Raw genomic sequence first — 20132 nt, forward strand, 5'->3', positions numbered from 1 at the left:
TAATAAGATACATAAGTGACTTAGTACCACATAGAGTTCCTATGAGATTCAAATTGTTCACTATCTTCATCATCTCTATGTGTAGAGTAAGTGTATTGTGAAGAGTAGTTATCAAATGATAAATCCCCAAAATAGTTTTGTATGTAATTGTTAACATGCCACCCAAGTATTATATATACTAGATTCCATAGTTTATATTCACAAAATCATGAGCAGCGTGATGGTTAGGTGGTTGCAGAAATTCGGAGTTGGGAGAGGTTCGAACCCCACTGTGCGCTAAGTTTAAATTGTTTAATTTTTGAAAGTTCAAGTTGCGATATTATATATACTAAATTCCATAGTTTATAATCGCAAAGTCATGAGCAACGTGGTGGTTAAGTGGCTGCACAAATTCGGAGTTGGGAGAGGTTCAAACCCCACTGTGCGCTGAGTTTAAATTGTTTAATTTTTGAAAGTTCAAGTCGCGATATTATGACCATTTAAAGCTCCGAATTGAACGAAAATATCTTACCCGAAAATATCGATAAAATGACGATATATACCTGGTATTGTGCTAAAATTTCGCAACCCCAAAAAAACGATAATTTCGCCGATATCGATTTTTTATACCATGATTCCCCCAAATATGCCATGTTCCCATGTGAGTTACGGGCCATAATTTGGACGAAATAAGGCTATACTTGGTATGTCGCAATTAAATTTTTATGGGGTTGGTCAGCTGACCTGTAATTCAAGTGGCATTGGTCTAGTTTTTCCCCAGATCCAGATGTTTCCCTTTGGAAGACTGTTTTGCAAAAAGCAGGTTTTGGCAATGGGAAAAGTAACACTTAACTATTTATGTGATCAAATTAATGGGACATGATGCTCAATGAATGGTTGGGATTGGTACTAAAACACAACCTTTTATTTGGTCATTTCTTGATCCATCCCACCAACTGAAGAACCCATTTCTTTTCTTCCCCAAATCAGTCTACTTCTGAGTGGTGACTCTCAATTGGCCAGCACCAGTTCGTTTTTGGAAAATTCCAAGAAAAAATCCGTTTGAAAAGAAAAGGACAGTATGTTGGAAAATAGGAAAAGCAAATCCAATTTTCGCACAAGAATAAAGCAAAAGAGTGTACATTATGAAGCAATAGTGAAAATAAGGAAAGACCCACTGAGGGAAGGCAAAGCAAGATGCTTCTTGGCGAAATTAGTTTGGCTTTTCAAACCAATCCCAGCCATTCACTGAATCTAGCGGCTATTATTAGAAATCTGCACTTACTCCACTAGTTTTTTTATTTAACGTAGGAGATCTTTTAACATTGTTAAGAAATATATCACTAAACTAAATATTAATTAGAAATGTGTAGCAGCATTATTTTATTATTAATTTTTTGTGTGTAAAAGTTGAGAATCAACTAGGAAAAAGGATGGATAAATACCCTACTAGAGATGGTATTAGTAGACACATAAACAAAAGGCAACCAAGCATCTTGCAACTTCAAAAAATAAAAATTATATGTTAATTTGATGCACCTAACAAATTAATATTTCTATTGTCTAATTCGACATTTAAACAATAGAATTTCATATTCCAATTCCATATTTCAAAATGGAAAAATAGGGTGGCGGGCATACTTTACTAGTTTTTTTTAAAATTCCAAATAGTAGACGGTCTCAATATCTTTTGATAAAACAAACTTCTCTTTAATAATCTTTGATAAAATAAAGGTGTAGAGGAGTTTGTGTTTTTCTAAAATTTAATATGAAGAGTGGTGGGGTATGTTTATAGATATACTAGGGTTAAGTATTAAGTTGGATAACTTTTTTTGTCTTTTTACACAATAATAAAATTTAAGAGCTTAATGATTTAAAAATTGGGATAAACAAAGAAAAGTGTGGGGTTTAAATAGAAAACTCTTTTTCTTCACTTTGTTAGTAAATATCTCAAATTCGAAAAACACAAAAGATGATGCCACCTCAAAATAAAGCAAGTTTTTAATGCACCAATTTTGCCAACCCAAAACATCAGTAATCTCGAAGATATTAAGGAACCTGTTCATAAAAAAATGAAAACTTTTTGAAATTTGAAAGTCAATCCCAATTTAATGGACACATAAATCATGTGATGCAAGAACCTATTTTTTTTCTCAGCCTTTTCTACCTCCTCCATAATTCTCTGAGGTCCAAAACGAATTCTCAAACCTAAAACCAGTCTATTACTTCTAATTTGCCATTCAAACTTGCCAGCTTGCAGATGTATACAGCCAAAGCATTAACATCTCTTTTGTTATTTCTTTAGAAATTGACATGACAAGGATGCTCTGTACCTCCGCAAACATCACTTTCTTTGAATGTTCTTGCCGATCAAGTCAAGTAGTGGTGCATCATGCATGCCATATGATCATAATCTTCTTCCTATTTTTTCCTTCTGTCATGAAAGTGAATTTTAATACATATGAAAGAGAAGTTTAGGTAATTCCCAGACGAGGTAGCAATTGGCTGACCCTTTTTTTGTTTTTTTGTTTTTGTGCATTGCATGCGTGAGGTGTGAGTTGCAAAAATGAGGGTATGTAAATGGTCTTTCTCCATGTCGACATTAGTTTTGATAAAAATATAACTCCACAATATTTTCACATTGGAACTTCAAAAATATAATACAACTAAATGACTAAGACAGCATTTGATATGGTAGTGATGGAGATAGTCCAAGCAATTAGGTCCAAATTACAGTTCGTTTTAAAAATCGTTTTTTCTTCTTCTTCTTCTTCCACAAGAGGAGCCATCTCACGAGCTCCTAACTTTGGTGATTCCATCTAAATACTCAGATAACGACAATGGAGTCCACGAATCAACAGAAGCTAGTGGGAATATGACAATACAAGGAAGGCCAACTTGTAAAGAGTGCTATTATTTCCACCCGCCTGTCCTATTTTCCCACCCATCTTATTTTCAAAATTTTAAAGACAAATTTACTCCTTTGTAAAATGACTTATGAGGACAACTCTTTCAGTCTCTCTCACACGCACCCACACCCATATTTTCTTCTTCTTTTTCTTTTTGTTCAAAATCCACACCCATCTTCATACCCAACCCACCAAACAAAACAAAATCAACATCTTTATCTCCCTATGTTCTTTTTTTCTTCTTCTTCTTCTTCCACAAGAGGAGCCATCTCATGAGCTCCTAACTTTGGTGATTCCATCTAAATACTCAGATAACGACAATGGAGTTTACGAATCAACAGAAGCTAGTGGGAATATGACAATACAAGGAAGGCCGACTTGTAAAATGGAAAAAAAAAAATGATTGCCACAAAATCTCTAAATCAAGGGAAGTTGACTTATTGGATTGTCGTAGGATTAATTTTGTAAGCGTTTCAATTGTATACATATGGGAAATAATATGATTTTTTTTTTAATGATGTTTAAATTGAGGATGCTTGTAATTAGGGGTGTGAACGGATCAGATTCTAATAAGATATACCTCAATCCAAATTCGAATCCATTTATAATTGAATTATCGAATTCGAATCGTATATGGACTATCAGATTGCACATATCAATCCATATCCGTTAAGAATCGGATTATTATCGGATTTATTTTAACATGTATAAAAAATCAAAATTTCATTAGTAGTCTCGTTTTTTTAAATTGTATTTATCTACTTTTTATATCAAATTTTGATATTTTATCATAAAATTAATTTTAAGTGTATTCTTAGGGGGGTGTATTCAATTCTAACTTTTAATGACTTTTAATGAGTTTAAAAGTTTGGAGGTATTCAATTGTGACTTTTAAATAGTCTTTGAAAGTTTAGTTGTATTCAATTGGGAGTTTTAAAGAGTATTTAAAAGTTTTGAGGTATCCAAAATGTTAATGACTTTTAAAAACTTTGTTAAATAAATGACTTTTCAATACTTTTAAAGCTAATTCTTACTACCAAAAGTCTTGGTAATTTACACAAGACTTTATATCGTATTGGGAAGCTAAGGGGGGTGTATTCAATTCTAACTTTTAATGAGTTTAAAAGTCTGGAGGTATTCAATTGTGACTTTTAAATAGTCTTTGAAAGTTTAGTTGTATTCAATTGGGAGTTTTAAAGAGTATTTAAAAGTTTTGAGGTATCCAAAATGTTAATGACTTTTAAAAACTTTGTTAAATAAATGACTTTTCAATACTTTTAAAGCTAATTCTTACTACCAAAAGTCTTGGTAATTTACACAAGACTTTATATCGTATTGGGAAGCTAAGAAGATAGAAACAAAACGTCTCCTAAACCCTAGCAGCACGCAGACATCTGTTTTCTTCAAAGAGCTCTACTTTGGTTTCCCATCTTGTCATCTTCCTCCAGGTTAGTCGCATCCACACGTTACTTTTTACTTTCCCTTTGTTAATGAATATTTTTTCTATTCTTTCCCTCTGTTAGTTGCATCCATATGCTATGTTTGTATACAATATATTATATTATTATTTTTTGCCCCTAAACCCATTAATTTATTATTTAGGTATTGTTTCTTTACCCATAATTCGTTAGGTATATAATTTTTTCATATAATATTCTCAATTTGATCACGTATTGGGCTAGGAGAATTGCTGGAATATAGACTCTTGTAATCTGACCATTTTTTTATTATTTGTGAGTGTTTATGAAATATTATTGATGATTGAGTACTATTTATTTCTTTTGATAAGAATATGTTCTTATCTATGTGATCAGATTTGATAAATAAAAATTTAAAAGGTGCATTGGATGCATTTTACCAATACGCTATTATGAAAATATACACAATTAATAAGGATTTGTACGTGTGATATAGTAATTATCAATGGAAGAATCACAATGGGGAAATGACAAAGGAAAGAGCAAAGTTAATGGGGGTTATAAATTGTGGACGTTGGAAGAGAGCAATGAGTTGCTACAACTCATGGTTGATGCCGCCAATCGTGGATGGCGTGATAGTAATGGAATGCTAAGCAAGCAAACGGTTGAGAAAAAGATTCTTCCTGCTCTTAATGCAAAACTTGGATGTGAAAGGAATCATTCACAATACTTAAGTCGATTGAAATGGTTAGCTTGTGCAGGACTACATAATTTTCTTCGAAGGGAATGTCGTTATGATGAATTTCGTATTGAACCAGAGAACGAGTCTTCATCATCTTCACCATTACCAGGGAATGAAGGAGATAATGTGGAACAAGTCTTTGAAACTCAAGAACAACAACGAGAGAATGCTAATGAATGGAGAGTTGGTATAGCTTCTGACATGTGGAGAAATGCCATGCAACATAATAACGCAACTCAACGATAATGAGCATTGGAATTTCTAAAGGAATTTTTATTATGGTTTATTCAACGTCATTGAAATGAATGGAACCTTTGTCATTTTATAATTGTACTTTGTCATTTTTATCATTTTCTAATGTTAAGGACAACTATTCTTTGCTTTTACGTAATTGTATGCCGACTAGTAAATTCAACATAGATAAATGCTATTCATAAAATAAATATAAAAATAAGTATTTAAAAGTCTATAAAACTCTATGACAAAAGTATATGAAAGTTTGTCACTTTACTTTATAAAGTATGTAAAAGTCATTAAGAATCTGTCAACTCTAGAAAAGTCACTCACTTAAAAAAAGTCTTTAAAAGTTAGAATTGGATACACCTTAGTGCATATAAAACTAAAATTACTCATTTACACATTTAAAATATTAATATTAAGCATATAAAAATTAAATTATACTTCATACTTGTTGAGGCCCAAAAAGTCATGAGAAGCCCAAATGCATTTAAAGCCCAACATTACGTACGATTAAAGGGATAAATTAGTCTAGTATTAAGAGCCATTTTCGATTTTGAGTAACCCTAGTGCCGCTTCTCTCCCAAATAGCAAAACTTCTTCTCCTAGCTAGATCCAGCGCCGCTCCATCTCAGTGAGGGGGAGGGGGTCTTGCTAGCCTTTCGAGGATTCTCTCTCAAAGCATTTGGAATCCCCATCTTGCTTAGTCCGTAGCTCTCTCTTTTGAGGGCTGGTGATGTGTTCGAGCTTTACCTGCTCATGCCTCCTTCCTTGTTTGCATCCCCAAATCTTCACCATACCTTTCCCCTCAGAGATGTCCTTTGGCTATCCCTCGATAGGTTGTTGTTATCTTCTAGGTGCGTCGATTTCGAATCTGGTGGAGCTGGGGTCCCTCACTCTTCCATCTCGACCTAGTTGTGTCTCTTGGATACTGCGGCTAATCCGAAACGCGATCTCTTGCATAAATATTGGAAGTTGTGTAGAGCCATGGCAGTGCTATGACTTGGGTGCTTGCACCACCTCCTTCCTATTTCATGGTTCCGGTTCTCTCGGCTTTCAACGGATTTGAGTGGTTTCGGTTATGGTGGTGGATATGTGGCTAACAAGTTTATATGTTGTTTCTTGTTCAATTAGGCATTTTGTTGTTTTATTTCAATTTGTGTTGTAATTTTTTTTTTCCAAACAAAAGAGAGATTTATTAAAGACGAATAGAAAGGTTTACATCACTAGCAAGAATATCAAAAGTCCACTCAGGCCACACTTGGTCCCATACGTGGTTACCTCCAACTTTGGAGACATAGGCCGCAACCTGGTGCGCTGCCTTATTACATTGTCGGGGAGTATCCATAAAAACCACCTACTGCAAAAGGCCAGCAAGTCTCTTAATATCAAATATAATAGCCTCCACAGAAACATCAATTGATCTTTCACCCTTCAACATTTGCGTGAGGAGCCGCGAGTCGAACTCCACTTCCACATGCATCAGCTGAGTCTTCACACAGGTAAGTAAAGCTTCTCTGATAGCTTCCGCTTCCATAACCAAAGTCATGCTACCTTGTAAACCACCCATACCGCAAGCAAGAAACATCCAACCGCAATCATCTCGGATTACCCACCCAACGCCACCCTTTTGCATATGCTTCAACCATGCGCCATCACAGTTAGCTTTCACCCAGCCTTGTGCGGGTTTAGTCCACGTCCAGTTAGATCGGTTATGTTGCTCAGGTGGTCTTGGCAACTCATTAATCAAAGGTTTTGTTGACATCTAGGCAGCCCTGTACTCCTACATTTGAGAGTGAAATTTGTCCACACAGTCCCCAGGATCCCAAATGCACCCATAAAAAACAGCACTATTCCTACTCTTCCATAGCCGCCACAACCCAAAAACAACGCACTGAAGTATTTCATTACAATGCTCCACCCTACCATACTTCCTTAATACGCTATCCCAACGTGCGCGGAAATTCGCTCCTTCAATTTGTGCAACATCAAGCTGCAGAGAATTGGCAAACCAAAACAATCTAGCATACTCGCATCTGAAAAAAAAATATGCACATGGGATTCCCCTTCCTGACCACATAGAGAACACGTATTGTCCACATCCACGCGTCGGCACTGTAAATTTTATTTCACAGCCAATGCATTCCGGCAGCCCCTCCACAAAAAAGCTCGCCGTTTCGGAGGCGTTGGCAGCCTTCAGATGCTCTTCTGTGTTGTAATTTTTAACTTATGTTTGTTTGTTGGTATCACCATCTAGGACAATCTTAGTGTTCTTGTTCATGTGATATCACAGATTAGTTGTTCTATTGTGCTTCCTTACTGGGTTGTTTGTTTTGTAATTCTGTGATGTCCTCGTTTTTGGTGAGGTTCTTATTTTATTAAATATCAACTTTCGACAAAAAAAAAAATTGGTCTAGCATTAATTCCAATTATATTGGGCATTAATTCTACAAAATAAATATGTACGTAAGCTTTTATACAAATTCTAGTAGTATCCATGCCATGCCAAAAACCTGTTCCTTTAAATTCGATATGTCACTAAGCTCTATCACAAAAGCCCAAGCCATTATATGTAGGGTTAATACATTTTTCTTATGCCAATCACCTACCAAGCTCACATGAACCCAAGTCATGTGGTTCACGGGGCTTGCATGAGGGGATGTGGTGTGAAAGGTTATGGAGGTCCATAAGGCCCACAGAAGTTCTTAGATAATGGAGACTTTGGGCTAGCTACTTGGGAGCACCAAAGTCCAAGCTCATTACTTGAAGTTCTCCAATATATGTGAGCAAATGAGATATTCTTCAAGCATTCCCTATTACCCGTTGGAAACAAGCCAATTCCGACACTTCTTTTTACCCATAGGAAATAGTCATTTTCCAATGTCTAGCTTTACCTAAGAATGTCCCTATACTCCCTTTTACCCATTGGAAATAGGCTAGTTCCAACATTTCCTTTTACCTATTGGAAACCAAAGAGAGCCCTCACCTTCCATAAATTGGAAGGCATTGCCCAGGCAAAAACCAACTTCAATTGGCTGCTGCAAGCATCCCAACAACCATCACACCCCTTCCTTTGGTTGTTGCAAGCATTCTAGCAACCATCGACCCATTCTCTTAACTGCTGCAAGCATCCCAATAGCCATCACAACCACGTCTTCTACTTTCTCATCCTTGGGATCTTTCATTTTCTCTATAAAGCCTCACCTTAAGCATAAGCCCAAGCTACTCCTTCATCCTCCTACCTCTAGAACTCATAAATCTCTCTAGAATCATAGCCACAAACATCATAGCTTTCAAAGTCCCAAGATTTTCTTTCCTCACCCATGTTCTTTTAAACCCCCTTCCTTTGGCTGATACAAGCATCCCAACAACCATCATAGCCAAACAATGAAATCGCCATAGCCAAAGCCTCAAATAATAATACCCTCATTCCCAAAATCAAGCATATCCACCACCAAGCCAAGCACAAGCATTCTCATTTGTTAAACTTGTGGGTCTTTAGCTCTCACACTCCAAACTCTCATGCTAGACTCATACAATCTTTGTTCAACATTAGCAAATCATCTTCACCCATTTTTAAAGTTGTCAGAAACATCAACAAAAAACACGCATTCGTTGGAAGAACAACGGAGTACTCCCCTATGACTTGCTTCTCCTTCGGGATGCTTTGGACCTAATTCTCGCTAAATCAGAAAAATGGGCAACGAAGGCTTGATTCATTATTGTATGGCTATCCAAGAATCAACAAGCTTGACCAAGCCTTCTGACGGAAAAATACTCCAACAATACTAAGTCGGATTAGATTATTCTCAGATCGGATCAACTTAATCCATATCCGGATCCATTCATAATCGGATTATGGGATTCATATTGTAATCGGGTTATTGGATTGAGAAGTCCAATTCATCTCCTATTAATTACATCGGATTTGGATTAAAATCCGATCCATTGATATGTATACTTGTAATTAGGGTTAGGTATTAAGTATGCTACATCTTTTCTAGCCTTAATGATGTTTCCCTCATATACCATCAAAGTTCTCACCGATATTTTACACTTGTAAGCTTTGATTGATTTGCGGAAAAAAAAATTAATGGGAAATCATTTCTCGTGCCATTTCCTAAGGGATGAGAATTGGAAGAAATAGAAATAATAAAGTCGTATTTACCATGTTTGCTAATGCTGGGGAAGTAACTGGGAAATACCACTGTTATTTCTTTTCTCATGTTTGGTTTGTGTAGGTATGTAAAACAAACTTTGTTTAATTTTTCAATTATACTCATGTTAGAAATATGAACTAAAGAAAATAACAAAATGAATGCATTTAATGGTATATTGTAATTCTAAATTGTTATTGGAGTCAAAATAGTCATGAAAAATGTGCATTTAATGCTAGCATTAATTTCCTATAAGAATGGAAAATGAAACCCAATGGGGAAATATTTTTGCTCACCACTTTAACCCAAGGTGTACCCTTACCATTATTCTTAACATTTGACATATGTCCATTGACGTAACAATAGTTAACTCTTTGTTTTGTATTTATGGAACTATGATTATATCAATAGACATGTGTCAAATATTGAGAAGGGTGGTGAGGGTACACCTTGATTAAAATGGTGAGCAAAAATGCTCCCACCTTGGTTAAAATGGTAGCTACGACGACGCTTCTTTAGATGGTGATGGTAGGGTTCGTTTAGGTTCATGAGTTGCTTTAGGGTTTCAGTTATGTTGGGTATGTGAACTTTGTTTGGACTTATGATTAATTGTGGTGATGTGGTCTAGTAGTTTTAATGCGGCTTTTGTCCGCTTTAGTTTTGTTTTTAACATGTTAGTTTGTTGCCCTATGGGGATTGATACTTTCGATGTCTTGTTGATCTCTTTAATTATGCTCTTGAAGTTTATCTAATAAAATTTATATTTAATAAATAAATAAATAAACCATTGATCAAATAAAATAATACTTGAATGTACAATACGTATTTATTGTCTCGTAAGCCAAATTCACATTTATTTTCCCGAGATCACACGACACTAATTAGCAATTAATATTGTGAGGTAATACAAAAACGTCCCGTTCTTGTGCACAGTGCACTGCAAATATTATTGCACATAAATTAATTACAGATGTCAAAATGAATAGGTCATCAAGTGAATTGGTGGATGTTCTTTTTCCAGACGTTAAACATTAACGCGTGAAAGTAATAATATTAGTTGTTATTTTCATATTTTGGTTGGATTATTATTATTTTTATTAATTGGGTAGAAAATAAACAAAGCAAAAGTCGAAATGGAAAAAAGGGAAATGGAGGTGCACGGCAGAGCAGAATCCGCATAGTACTCTCTGGCGGGTCTTTTGAAGACGACGTGGACTTCGCTTCTCTCTCCTCCTCCATTACTATAAACTCGCCCAAGTGAACAACAACGTAGCTCAAAGAAAATCCTCTAAACACATTCATATTCATACAATTCACACTCATCATATTCATCCATATACACATTACACGTGGGACAGCCACACACTTCTCATTTTTCTGATCAATTTAATCTCCACCCAACACTCCGGCCGGTGAAGCTCTCCGGTGCATCTCTCTCTCTCTCTCTCTCGTCGTCTTCTTCTTCTTCTTCTTCTTCTTCTTTAAGAAATGAAAACTATTTGTTGTCTGTAAATGTGTGGCTTCTTTTTTCTTTCTTGGGTTTCTTTCAATTCATTGCATGATTGTAATAAATGGTGCTTTTCCTTTCCTTTTTTCCTCGTTCTGATAGAGTTTTTGACTGTTCAATGCTAATGAAATCGTGGGTTTTCAAGGGTTCTTAAATTGGATTCATGTATGTGAGAATAAGGAAAGAATTGTATTGTTCATGCTCTGTTTGGTTGCGAGGAAAATGCATGCAGGAGAGAAGAAAAAAGCAGGAGAGTTTTTGAACGAGAAAACTTTATTCAACTGAGCCAAATACAACCATCTTGTTCAGTTTAGCAGGCCAAACTATCTCGATATTCTTTTTTTCACTGGCAAATAGAAAAACCACAACAATTGAAAAATAGGCCTTTTCCATGTTTGCCAAATCCTTTATTTTCTTGCATACCAGACACAGATTGTGTGGCCTGCTAGTTTGTGATTTGCCCATCAACCCAATTAATGTTTCAAAAAATAGTCTCTTCAAGTTGTCTTTTTAAGGAATATATTGGATTTTTTTTATATCAGAAATGGAGAGCTTCAAAGCTCCATTCAGGGGAATTGCAAAAGATGTCAAAGGAAGAGCATTGTGCTATAAACAAGATTGGACTGCAGGTTTTCGTTCAGGAATCGGGTAACTGATTTCCTATGCATTTTACTTGGCACAATTGCAATCAAAGGTGTTGGATTTAATTCACTCTTTTAATCTTTCTTTTTTTGTCTTTGAATTGCGCTAGGATTTTGGCCCCAACTGCCTACATCTTCTTTGCTTCAGCTCTTCCTGTTATAGCTTTTGGCGAGCAACTGAGCAGAGATACAGGTTTGTCAACATTTCTCATATGATGTGTAGATGGCATATCATAAATCCTACCTCCTATGGCATATATCTTACTGAAAAACAGAGTCTGAGTTGGAGCACAATGAACTGGATGCTCCTATTCTCCATCATTTATGTATGTGACTGACCATATGTCAACATGCATAATACAGACACATACACTTTTGATGGTTTTCAACTCACTTGGCTTTTTATTGTGTAGATGGAAGCTTGAGCACAGTGGAAACCCTGGCCTCTACTGCTATTTGTGGTATAATACACTCAATTCTAGGTGGGCAACCTCTCTTGATTTTAGGAGTTGCAGAACCCACTGTCATCATGTACACCTACTTGTACGACTTTGCGAAAGGAAGGAAAGATTTGGGACGCGAGCTGTATTTGGCTTGGGTTGGATGGTAATGGAAAAATCAACCTTTTATAGTTTCAGAACTTTAAGATACATGTTCTTAGTCGTAACGCAAGGCGACATAAATTTTCACCTTATGGAGCTGAATTTTACAGGGTTTGCGTCTGGACAGCTCTTTTTCTAGTTCTTCTTGCAATATTCAATGCTTGTGATATAATCAACAAGTTCACAAGGATTGCAGGCGAACTTTTTGGCATGTTGATTTCTGTCTTGTTTATTCAAGAGGCTATCAAGGTAAGTCTCACATAGAACATAAGATCATTTTGGATCTAATACAGCTGATGGAAAGAAAACTAACATGAGGTTCACGTTTCAATGGAAGGGTATAGTGAGTGAGTTCAAAATTCCCAAAGGTGAAGATTCAAAGAAAGAGACACATCAATTTCAGTGGCTTTACACAAATGGACTGCTGGGGGTCATATTTACTTTTGGCCTCCTATATACTGCTCTGAAGAGCAGAAAAGCAAGGTCATGGTGGTATACAACAGGTTTGTTAAGAACATTTTGAGAGACTTGGTTCTTATTTTAAGGATTAAATTTTTTTTTTGGGGGGGAATTTGAAGATATTTTCTTTGTTGTCCAGGGTGGCTCAGAAGTTTCATTGCAGATTATGGTGTTCCTTTAATGGTACTACTGTGGACTGCGCTGTCATTCAGTGTACCACGCAATGTTCCCTCAGATATTCCCAGAAGGCTGTATAGCCCTCTGGCTTGGGAGTCTGCATCTTTACACCATTGGACTGTCATGAAGGTAAACTAATATTTTGTAATTTTGTTGTTTAAGCTCTTTGTTTACCTGAGCTTTCGACCTAAGACTTAATGTAGTAATCAAGTCTTTGCAGTTGTTTTTGTAATTGCTTGCAGTTTAAAGTATTTTCTTTCATTTTCTGTTAAAGGATATGGGGAAGGTTCCGACTGCATACGTCTTTGCTGCTATTATACCTGCTGTGATGGTAGCGGGACTTTACTTTTTTGACCATAGTGTCGCTTCACAGCTGGCACAACAACAGGAGTTCAATCTAAAGAAGCCTTCTGCATACCATTATGATATGTTGTTGCTGGGACTTATGGTATGTGTCACAACCATATTAAGATCAATGAAGGTTTGTTTCTGTCACATTCAAGCAAGAATTAATACTTTTTCTCTTTCATGAAAAATTGGTCCCAGACACTGCTTTGTGGATTGATTGGGCTTCCTCCTTCTAACGGGGTCCTGCCACAGTCACCGATGCACACTAAGAGCCTTGCTGTTCTTAAGAGGCAGGTGAGTGTAGTGAATGAATGTCAATGAAAATTCTCAACTTTCTTGCTAGCCATCCAGCTAAATTAGACACTTAATTCATCTAATCTATATGCAGTTGATTCGAAAGAAAATGGTGAAGAGTGCTAAGGAAAGCATAAAACAGAAAGCTAGCAACTCTGAAATCTATGGAAAAATGCAAGCTGTGTTCATAGAGATGGACGACTCGACTACAGTAAATTTCTCAATTTGAACATGCTTTTATTGAAAATATCCAACAAGTTAGCATTACATTGGCAATTGATATCTATCTATAGATGCATGCGTATACACTTCGCACCTCCCTTAATTCTATGAAAATTAAAGAACTTTGAGTGTAACTGGTAATGTTAGTTGGGGAAACAAAAAGAGATAAGAAAGATCTCCTTTCAAGTCCTTCCTGAGACCTGAATGGTTTCTATCGCAGCCTACATCACAAGTTAAAGAGCTGGAAGATTTGAAGGAGGCAGTTATGAAAAGTGAAAATAAAGGGGATAATGCAAGGGATGCATTTGATCCTGAGAAGCACATTGATGATTACCTGCCTGTCCGAGTTAAAGAGCAGAGAGTGAGCAATCTGTTACAGTCACTTCTTGTGGCAGCATCAGTTTTTGCTATGCCAGCCATCAAGAAGATACCAAAATCAGTTCTGTGGGGATATTTTGCTTACATGGCCATTGACAGTCTTCCAGGGAACCAATTCTGGGAAAGGCTGTTACTTCTCTTCATCACCCCTAGCCGGCGGTACAAGTAAGTAAATCTTCTTCTTAAGTAAGCAGCATGATGGTCCATTAACATTTTGGATCACAGTTTGGACACAATATTAACATTATTATTTCAGCATATGAGAACAAAACTCTTCTTTTGTAAGGGAACTTGGAGTCAATAAATGAAATTAAATCCAGAAACATTTGGACCTTAAAAGGGGTGGAGTTTACATTCATAAGTTGCCCACTAGGCCCCATGTTTAACAAAATGAACATCCTGAATGTTTCAGGATTTCCCAACTCTTTACAATTGTTACCAATATTTCCAATGTGTCAAATATTTGTGAGTTTTACTTCCCACTCTATTACTAATTCGGTTGTGATCATGTTGGCAGGGTCTTGGAAGGTGGTCATGCTTCCTTTGTGGAGTCGGTGCCATTCAAATACATAGCCATATTTACACTCTTCCAGCTTTTATACTTCTTGGTCTGTTTCGGGGTGACATGGATCCCTGTAGCTGGCATTTTGTTCCCCTTGCCATTCTTCCTTCTCATAATAATAAGACAGCATCTCCTCCCCAAATTCTTTCAACCACATCACTTGCAGGAAATGGACTCAGCTGAATGGGAGGAAGTCGCTGGTGCCCCAAAACGTTCTCTCAGCATTCCCAGGGTATGCAATATCTACTGTCTTCCAATATTTTTCTTCCACATTTTGTCAATATGAACAAGTTTTATGATCATCATCCTTATTATACCTTTGTCCCATCAATCTGAACAAATGTAATTCTATTCATTAGGAGTTAGAAACTTCTAACGAAGAGGATGGAATGGAGATGTGTGATGCTGAGATATTAGACGAGTTAACAACCAGCAGAGGGGAGCTGAAGATCAAAGCCAGCTTCAGTGAAGAGAGACGTGGTCAGGTAGATTATCAATAACTTTTCTTCCTAAAACTTATTGACTTGAGGACTAGGCCTAGTGGATCTCAAATCAATTTCAGTGTAATGGTTCATATCATATCTAAACGAAAATGGTAGTACAAATTTCATCTATGTATTAATTTGAATGAGTGAAGGGAAGGTGATGTGCTCATATTATATGTAGGGGTGAGCATCGGTTCGAAACCAATGGTTTTTTACCAATCCAATCCAATCCAATCTTCTATTGGATTACAAATTTTACAATCCAATCCAATGTGTTTGGATGTCAGGATCCAATCCAATCCGATCCAATGTACATTGGATTGGATTGGATTGGATGATCGGTTTGTATGAAAAAATAATTATGATAAAAAAAACTTCATAATCTTTCATAACATTTAATTCAAAATTCAATATGATGAAAGATATGACATTAATAAATTAATTTTTAATATAAATTAATATAATATTATATTTAATATGTTAACGTTTTGATTTTTTCGAAAGTAAGATTAATATATTAGTGAGAAACAAGATGAAATGTAAATATTATACAATATGAAAGTATATTAATGTGTATATTGGATTGGTTCGGTTTAAGTTGGATTTTCAATTCTTGATCCGCCATCCGATCCAATCCAATTGGATTTCTATTTTTCTAATCCAATCCAATCCATCAATGTTGTCGAAACCAATGAAAATTGGATTGGATTGGATTGGATTGGTCGGTTTTAGTGGATTGGTTTGGATCCTGCACAGCCCTAATTATATGTGCTGTCTCTTTGTGCTTTTGCAGATTTACCCTGAAAAAATTGGCCAAAAAGAGTGAAAGATGAGTCTGATCGGCGATGAAAGGAACGAGACATGAAAATAATGTAGGCATGAGATTTGAGGATTGAGTAGCATACCAGTAACAGAAGAGTAGGCGTAGGCTGAACCAAATTGTCACTGTTAGTGTTTTTTTTTTTTGTCTGAGTCACTGTTAGTGTTTGTGTGTAGGTTAAAGATAGAAAAGAAGATGTACTGCAGGTTAGTTATTGTTCAGGTTAATTTGAATTGGTTGCTATCACATTCACATATTATAACCAATTCAACATGCATGGGGATGGAGTTTGATGGTTTGCAGCCAATTTCCATGTATAAAATAGTTCTAACACCTTAAATAGAACTTGAGATTTTTTCTCAAGTTTAATTTTTGTACACATCTTTTTGTTACCAGTATTGGAGCGACTTTTTGGGTCAAATAGGTTGAAAAATATTCTCCAATGTAGAAGTTCAACAGAAACACAATATCAACCATTCAAGTGGGGATAAAATGATCAACATACCAAGAGAGTAACTCCTATACAAAAAAGAAAAAACAAGTGCTCATCCCTCCTATATAAGTGGTAGATGTAAGTTAGGTCAATTGGCCACGACCTTTACATCAAAGTTCAATTCCCCCTCCTATTAATTACAAATTTAATTGCCAAACTGCAAATGATTGGAAACAATATCAAGATGTAAACCCCAACCAAAAATCCTATTAAGGAGTAAACACACAAAGCAATCAAAACCAAGACCTTATTGGTTCTGTTTTCTTGACCAAAAGCCATTCATTCACGTAGAAATAAAGAGTTAAGAGAATAATAATTCCATCCATCCAACCTAAAAAAGAAAAAAATGAACCAAGGTGGTTGGTGTGAGTGGTTCGGCACTCTCATTCCTTAAGAGAGGTCAGGGGTTTGATCCCTGCTCTCGTATGGAGTCACCACTTTGGCCAGCACTTTACCCCTTACGGGCCGATCCGGTGTGATCGGGGATTAGTCTGGGTTGTGGTTAAGACTTAAAGGTGCCACCCATAATTGGAGCCCATCCAGAACCACCTCGTGGTTCATACCAAAAAAACAAAAAAAAAGAAGCCCAACGAACGACAATAGAATTTTAGGAAACGACAAATATTACGTTACTCTTTCCTTTTTTTTCTTTTATAAATATTTCTTTATCTAAAAATTGCAAATTGCAAGTGTGCAACAAGGTACTTGACTTATCCTTACCGCCCTAAGCCTCTCTTGTTCTCGCTCTCCCTTGCTCGTTTCTCTCTATCTCTGGCTCCCACGTCGTAGCACAAACAAACGGGTAAGTAAAGTCTCTATCTTTTACAGGGTTTTGCTTTAAATTTCAATTTTTGCATTGCTTTCAGCCCTAAAACTCATCACCCCATCTCAACCACAGACAGCATGTTCGATTATGATATCTGGGTTTCTGTGTAAATTGCGTTTGGATTTGGTGCTTTGGTGGGTTTTTCTGATTTTCAATTTATGTGGGTTTACAAGGAATGTCCTAGGTTGTTTAACCCTCGATAGAATATGCAAGTCCTTTGCCGGAATTGCTTCATAAAAGAGCTTCTCATCATTTTAATACTTTCAAGCTAACTGCAAATTGTGTTCATTGGTTGTGGCGATGACTGGGGTTGGAACCAATGCAAAACAATTTGAGAACTTGTTGATAAAATTGTTATTCAATTTCGGTGATGACTGTTTTGAACCCCAAAAGTTTACAGCCACTAAAATCCTTTTGCTAAAATCGAATTAAGGGATAAGACTTAGCCTTTTAACTTACTTAGTTGTTTTGGGAATTGAAGGGTCAGTAAGTTCTCTCCTCCACCATTCTGCATTAGGGTTTTTTTTTTTCTTTTCAAAATACTCACTTTCTCTATCTGCAACCTGAAATACTCTAATGTACCTTAAAACAAAAAAGCAAAAACAAAAAAACGTGTTTGTTACAGTATTTAATTTTGTTTTCTTTTTATTTACAGAGAGCTAGTTTGGAAATTGAGCCATGGCATCCCAGATAATTAGAGAATGGGCTGGAATAAATAGCTTCGCACCTGCCACCCAGACTAAGTTGCTTGAATTGCTGGGAAAACTGAAGCAAGAGGTTCCTTTTTCTTTGCTATGTTAATTACATACTTTATTCTTATTTTATAATTCAATGTTTTATTTTGTTGTAATTCTATTTTAACTTTGTTTATTCTTGTGTGGTGTGGGTGTAGAATGTGAACAGTTTGACCATTCTTGTGATGGGGAAAGGTGGAGTTGGAAAATCATCCACTGTCAATTCACTCATTGGTGAAAGGGCTGTTTCTATAAGTCCTTTTCAGGTGTGCTCTTGCTCTCGTTTTAGTCTGATTTGAGTGGTTTCTTCACCTTGCCTTTGTAAATACACTTGGAATGTTTTTTATTGTTTTTGTCTAGTCTGAAGGAACAAGAGCTGTGATGGGATCTGATGCTCAATGAATGGTTGGGATTGGTACTAAAACACAACCTTTCATTTGGTCATTTCTTGATCCATCCCACCAACTGAAGAACCCATTTCTTTTCTTCCCCAAATCAGTCTACTTCTGAGTGGTGATTCTCAATTGGCTCGCACCAGTTCGTTTTTGGAAAATTCCAAAAAAAATCCGTTTGACAAAACAAAGGAGTATGTTGGAAAATAGGAAAAGCAAATCCTATTTTCGCACAAGAATAAAGCAAAAGAGTGGGAATTATGAAGCAATAGTGAAAACAAGGAAAGACCCACTGAGGGAAGGCAAAGCAAGATGCTTCTTGCTTCTTGGCAAAGCAATAGTTAAAAAACTTTGTTTGGCTAATTGGGCATGGCAAAATCCTTACCAATGTTCAAAGGGAGAAGAGATTGATGACAACTGATCCTAACTGCCACAAATGCCTCTCCCTTCCTGAGACTATGGATCACGTTTTCAGAGGTTGTAGAGTTGCTCTTAAGGTATGGAATTACATAAAGGTTCCTTTTGATGTTCTTCACTCTTTCTCCTTACCCTTTTTTGATTGGCTAAGAATCAACCTTAAGAGCAAGATTATGTTCTACGGCAACCTTCCTTGGACTCTTGTTTTTACTGCTTCTATTTGGCATTGTTGGAAATGGAGATGTAACTCTATTTTTAACTCTGGATATGAGCCTCCTCCCAACCCCCATCACACTATTCTGCATTTCTCTAGTGAATGGCTTGATGCCAATATTGTGGTTAATGCTAAGCCTACTAGAGAGGTCATCCAAGTCCATTGGAGTCTTCCTAGTCTTGGCAACTTCAAATTGAATGTGGATGGCAGCTGTAAAACAGGTTCTTGGAAGATTTGTGCTGGTGGTTTGCTAAGGGACTCTAATGGAGCATGGATCTGTGGGTTCTCTGCAAATATTGGGATTGGAAATATTATTGAGGCTGAGCTATGGAGTCTCTTTAGAGGTCTGCAAATGGCTTGGGCCAAGGGCATTAGGTCCCTTGATATTGAATGTGATTCTTTGTCTGTTGTCTCTCTGATTGCTAAGGCTTGTAACCATTCTCATCCTCTTTTTTGTCTGATTGAAGACTGCAAGTTGTTACTTAACCGTGATTGGAGATGCAATGTCTCTCATATCTACAGGGAGCAAAACAGAGCAGCTGATCACCTTGCTAACTTGGGGTACGAGTTACCCTTGGGACTTCATATCTATGAGTCTGCTCCTGTCTCCCTCTCAAGCTTGTTGCTGGATGATGATCTAGGAAGAGCCCAAAGTAGGGCTGTGCCTTGTTAGCTTTTTTTCTTTTCTGGCTTCGGCCTGCCTTGTAACCAAAAAAAAAAAAAAAAGATGCTTCTTGGCGAAAACAGTTTGGCTTTTCAAGCCCAAATCCCAGCCATTCATTGAATCTAGCGGCTATTATTAGAAAACCGCACTTACCCCACTAGTTTTTTTTTGTTTTTGTTTTTGTTTTAATTTTTTAATTTATTATTAATATTTTTTTTAACATGGGAGATCTTTTGACATTATGAAGAAATATATCACTAAATTAAAATATTAATTAGAAATTGTTAGGAGTATTTATCCGATGTATCTTCTAAGTTCAATTTTCCCCCCTCCCTCAATATAGCTTGTATTTAAATAATTAAAAAAAAAACTAAATGTAATTGGTACTTACTCACTAGTTTGTACTTCATGATGCGAGAAATTATATAATACGGCTGTACCATGTCAGTTGATGC

General features: G+C 36.4%; 3 protein-coding genes across 3 annotated transcripts; 2 read left to right on the top strand and 1 right to left on the bottom strand.

Moving 5' to 3' along the window:
• Positions 1-6642: 6642 nt before the first annotated feature.
• Positions 6643-7050, bottom strand: LOC148295515 (uncharacterized). Its single transcript, XM_088250502.1, has one exon. The coding sequence runs from the start codon at positions 7048-7050 to the stop codon at positions 6643-6645; it is 408 nt and encodes a 135-aa protein (XP_088106628.1).
• Positions 7051-10598: 3548 nt separating this feature from the next.
• Positions 10599-16316, top strand: LOC110748805 (boron transporter 4-like). Its single transcript, XM_021948763.2, has 14 exons — positions 10599-10867; positions 11492-11597; positions 11701-11783; positions 12004-12196; positions 12303-12441; positions 12530-12695; positions 12791-12957; positions 13103-13276; positions 13375-13470; positions 13565-13681; positions 13913-14235; positions 14588-14864; positions 14992-15117; positions 15911-16316. The coding sequence occupies exons 2-14, from the start codon at positions 11494-11496 to the stop codon at positions 15941-15943; spliced, it is 1998 nt and encodes a 665-aa protein (XP_021804455.1). The 5' UTR covers positions 10599-10867; positions 11492-11493; the 3' UTR covers positions 15944-16316.
• A 792-nt stretch (positions 16317-17108) lies between these two features.
• Positions 17109-19708, top strand: LOC110748806 (translocase of chloroplast 34-like). Its single transcript, XM_088249851.1, has 4 exons — positions 17109-17232; positions 17920-18033; positions 18149-18256; positions 18351-19708. The coding sequence occupies exons 2-4, from the start codon at positions 17935-17937 to the stop codon at positions 18390-18392; spliced, it is 249 nt and encodes an 82-aa protein (XP_088105977.1). The 5' UTR covers positions 17109-17232; positions 17920-17934; the 3' UTR covers positions 18393-19708.
• The last annotated feature ends 424 nt before the right edge of the window (positions 19709-20132 follow it).

This window comes from Prunus avium, chromosome 3 (genome assembly GCF_965620075.1).
Source record: "Prunus avium chromosome 3, drPruAviu1.hap1.1, whole genome shotgun sequence".
Lineage (NCBI taxonomy): Eukaryota > Viridiplantae > Streptophyta > Magnoliopsida > Rosales > Rosaceae > Prunus > Prunus avium.

What these genes read in the sequence shown, in the direction of transcription:
- LOC110748805 (XM_021948763.2), top strand. Translation starts at nt 11,494, where the DNA reads ATGGAGAGCTTCAAAGCTCCATTCAGGGGAATTGCAAAAGATGTCAAA. An exon ending in GTCATGGTGGTATACAACAG is followed by an intron (nt 12,696 to 12,790) that starts GTTTGTTAAGAA and finishes TTTGTTGTCCAG; the next exon opens with GGTGGCTCAGAAGTTTCATT. An exon ending in ACCCCTAGCCGGCGGTACAA is followed by an intron (nt 14,236 to 14,587) that starts GTAAGTAAATCT and finishes TCATGTTGGCAG; the next exon opens with GGTCTTGGAAGGTGGTCATG.
- LOC110748806 (XM_088249851.1), top strand. Translation starts at nt 17,935, where the DNA reads ATGGCATCCCAGATAATTAGAGAATGGGCTGGAATAAATAGCTTCGCA. An exon ending in TGGGAAAACTGAAGCAAGAG is followed by an intron (nt 18,034 to 18,148) that starts GTTCCTTTTTCT and finishes GTGTGGGTGTAG; the next exon opens with AATGTGAACAGTTTGACCAT. An exon ending in TTTCTATAAGTCCTTTTCAG is followed by an intron (nt 18,257 to 18,350) that starts GTGTGCTCTTGC and finishes GTTTTTGTCTAG; the next exon opens with TCTGAAGGAACAAGAGCTGT.
- LOC148295515 (XM_088250502.1), bottom strand. Translation starts at nt 7,050, where the DNA reads ATGTCAACAAAACCTTTGATTAATGAGTTGCCAAGACCACCTGAGCAA.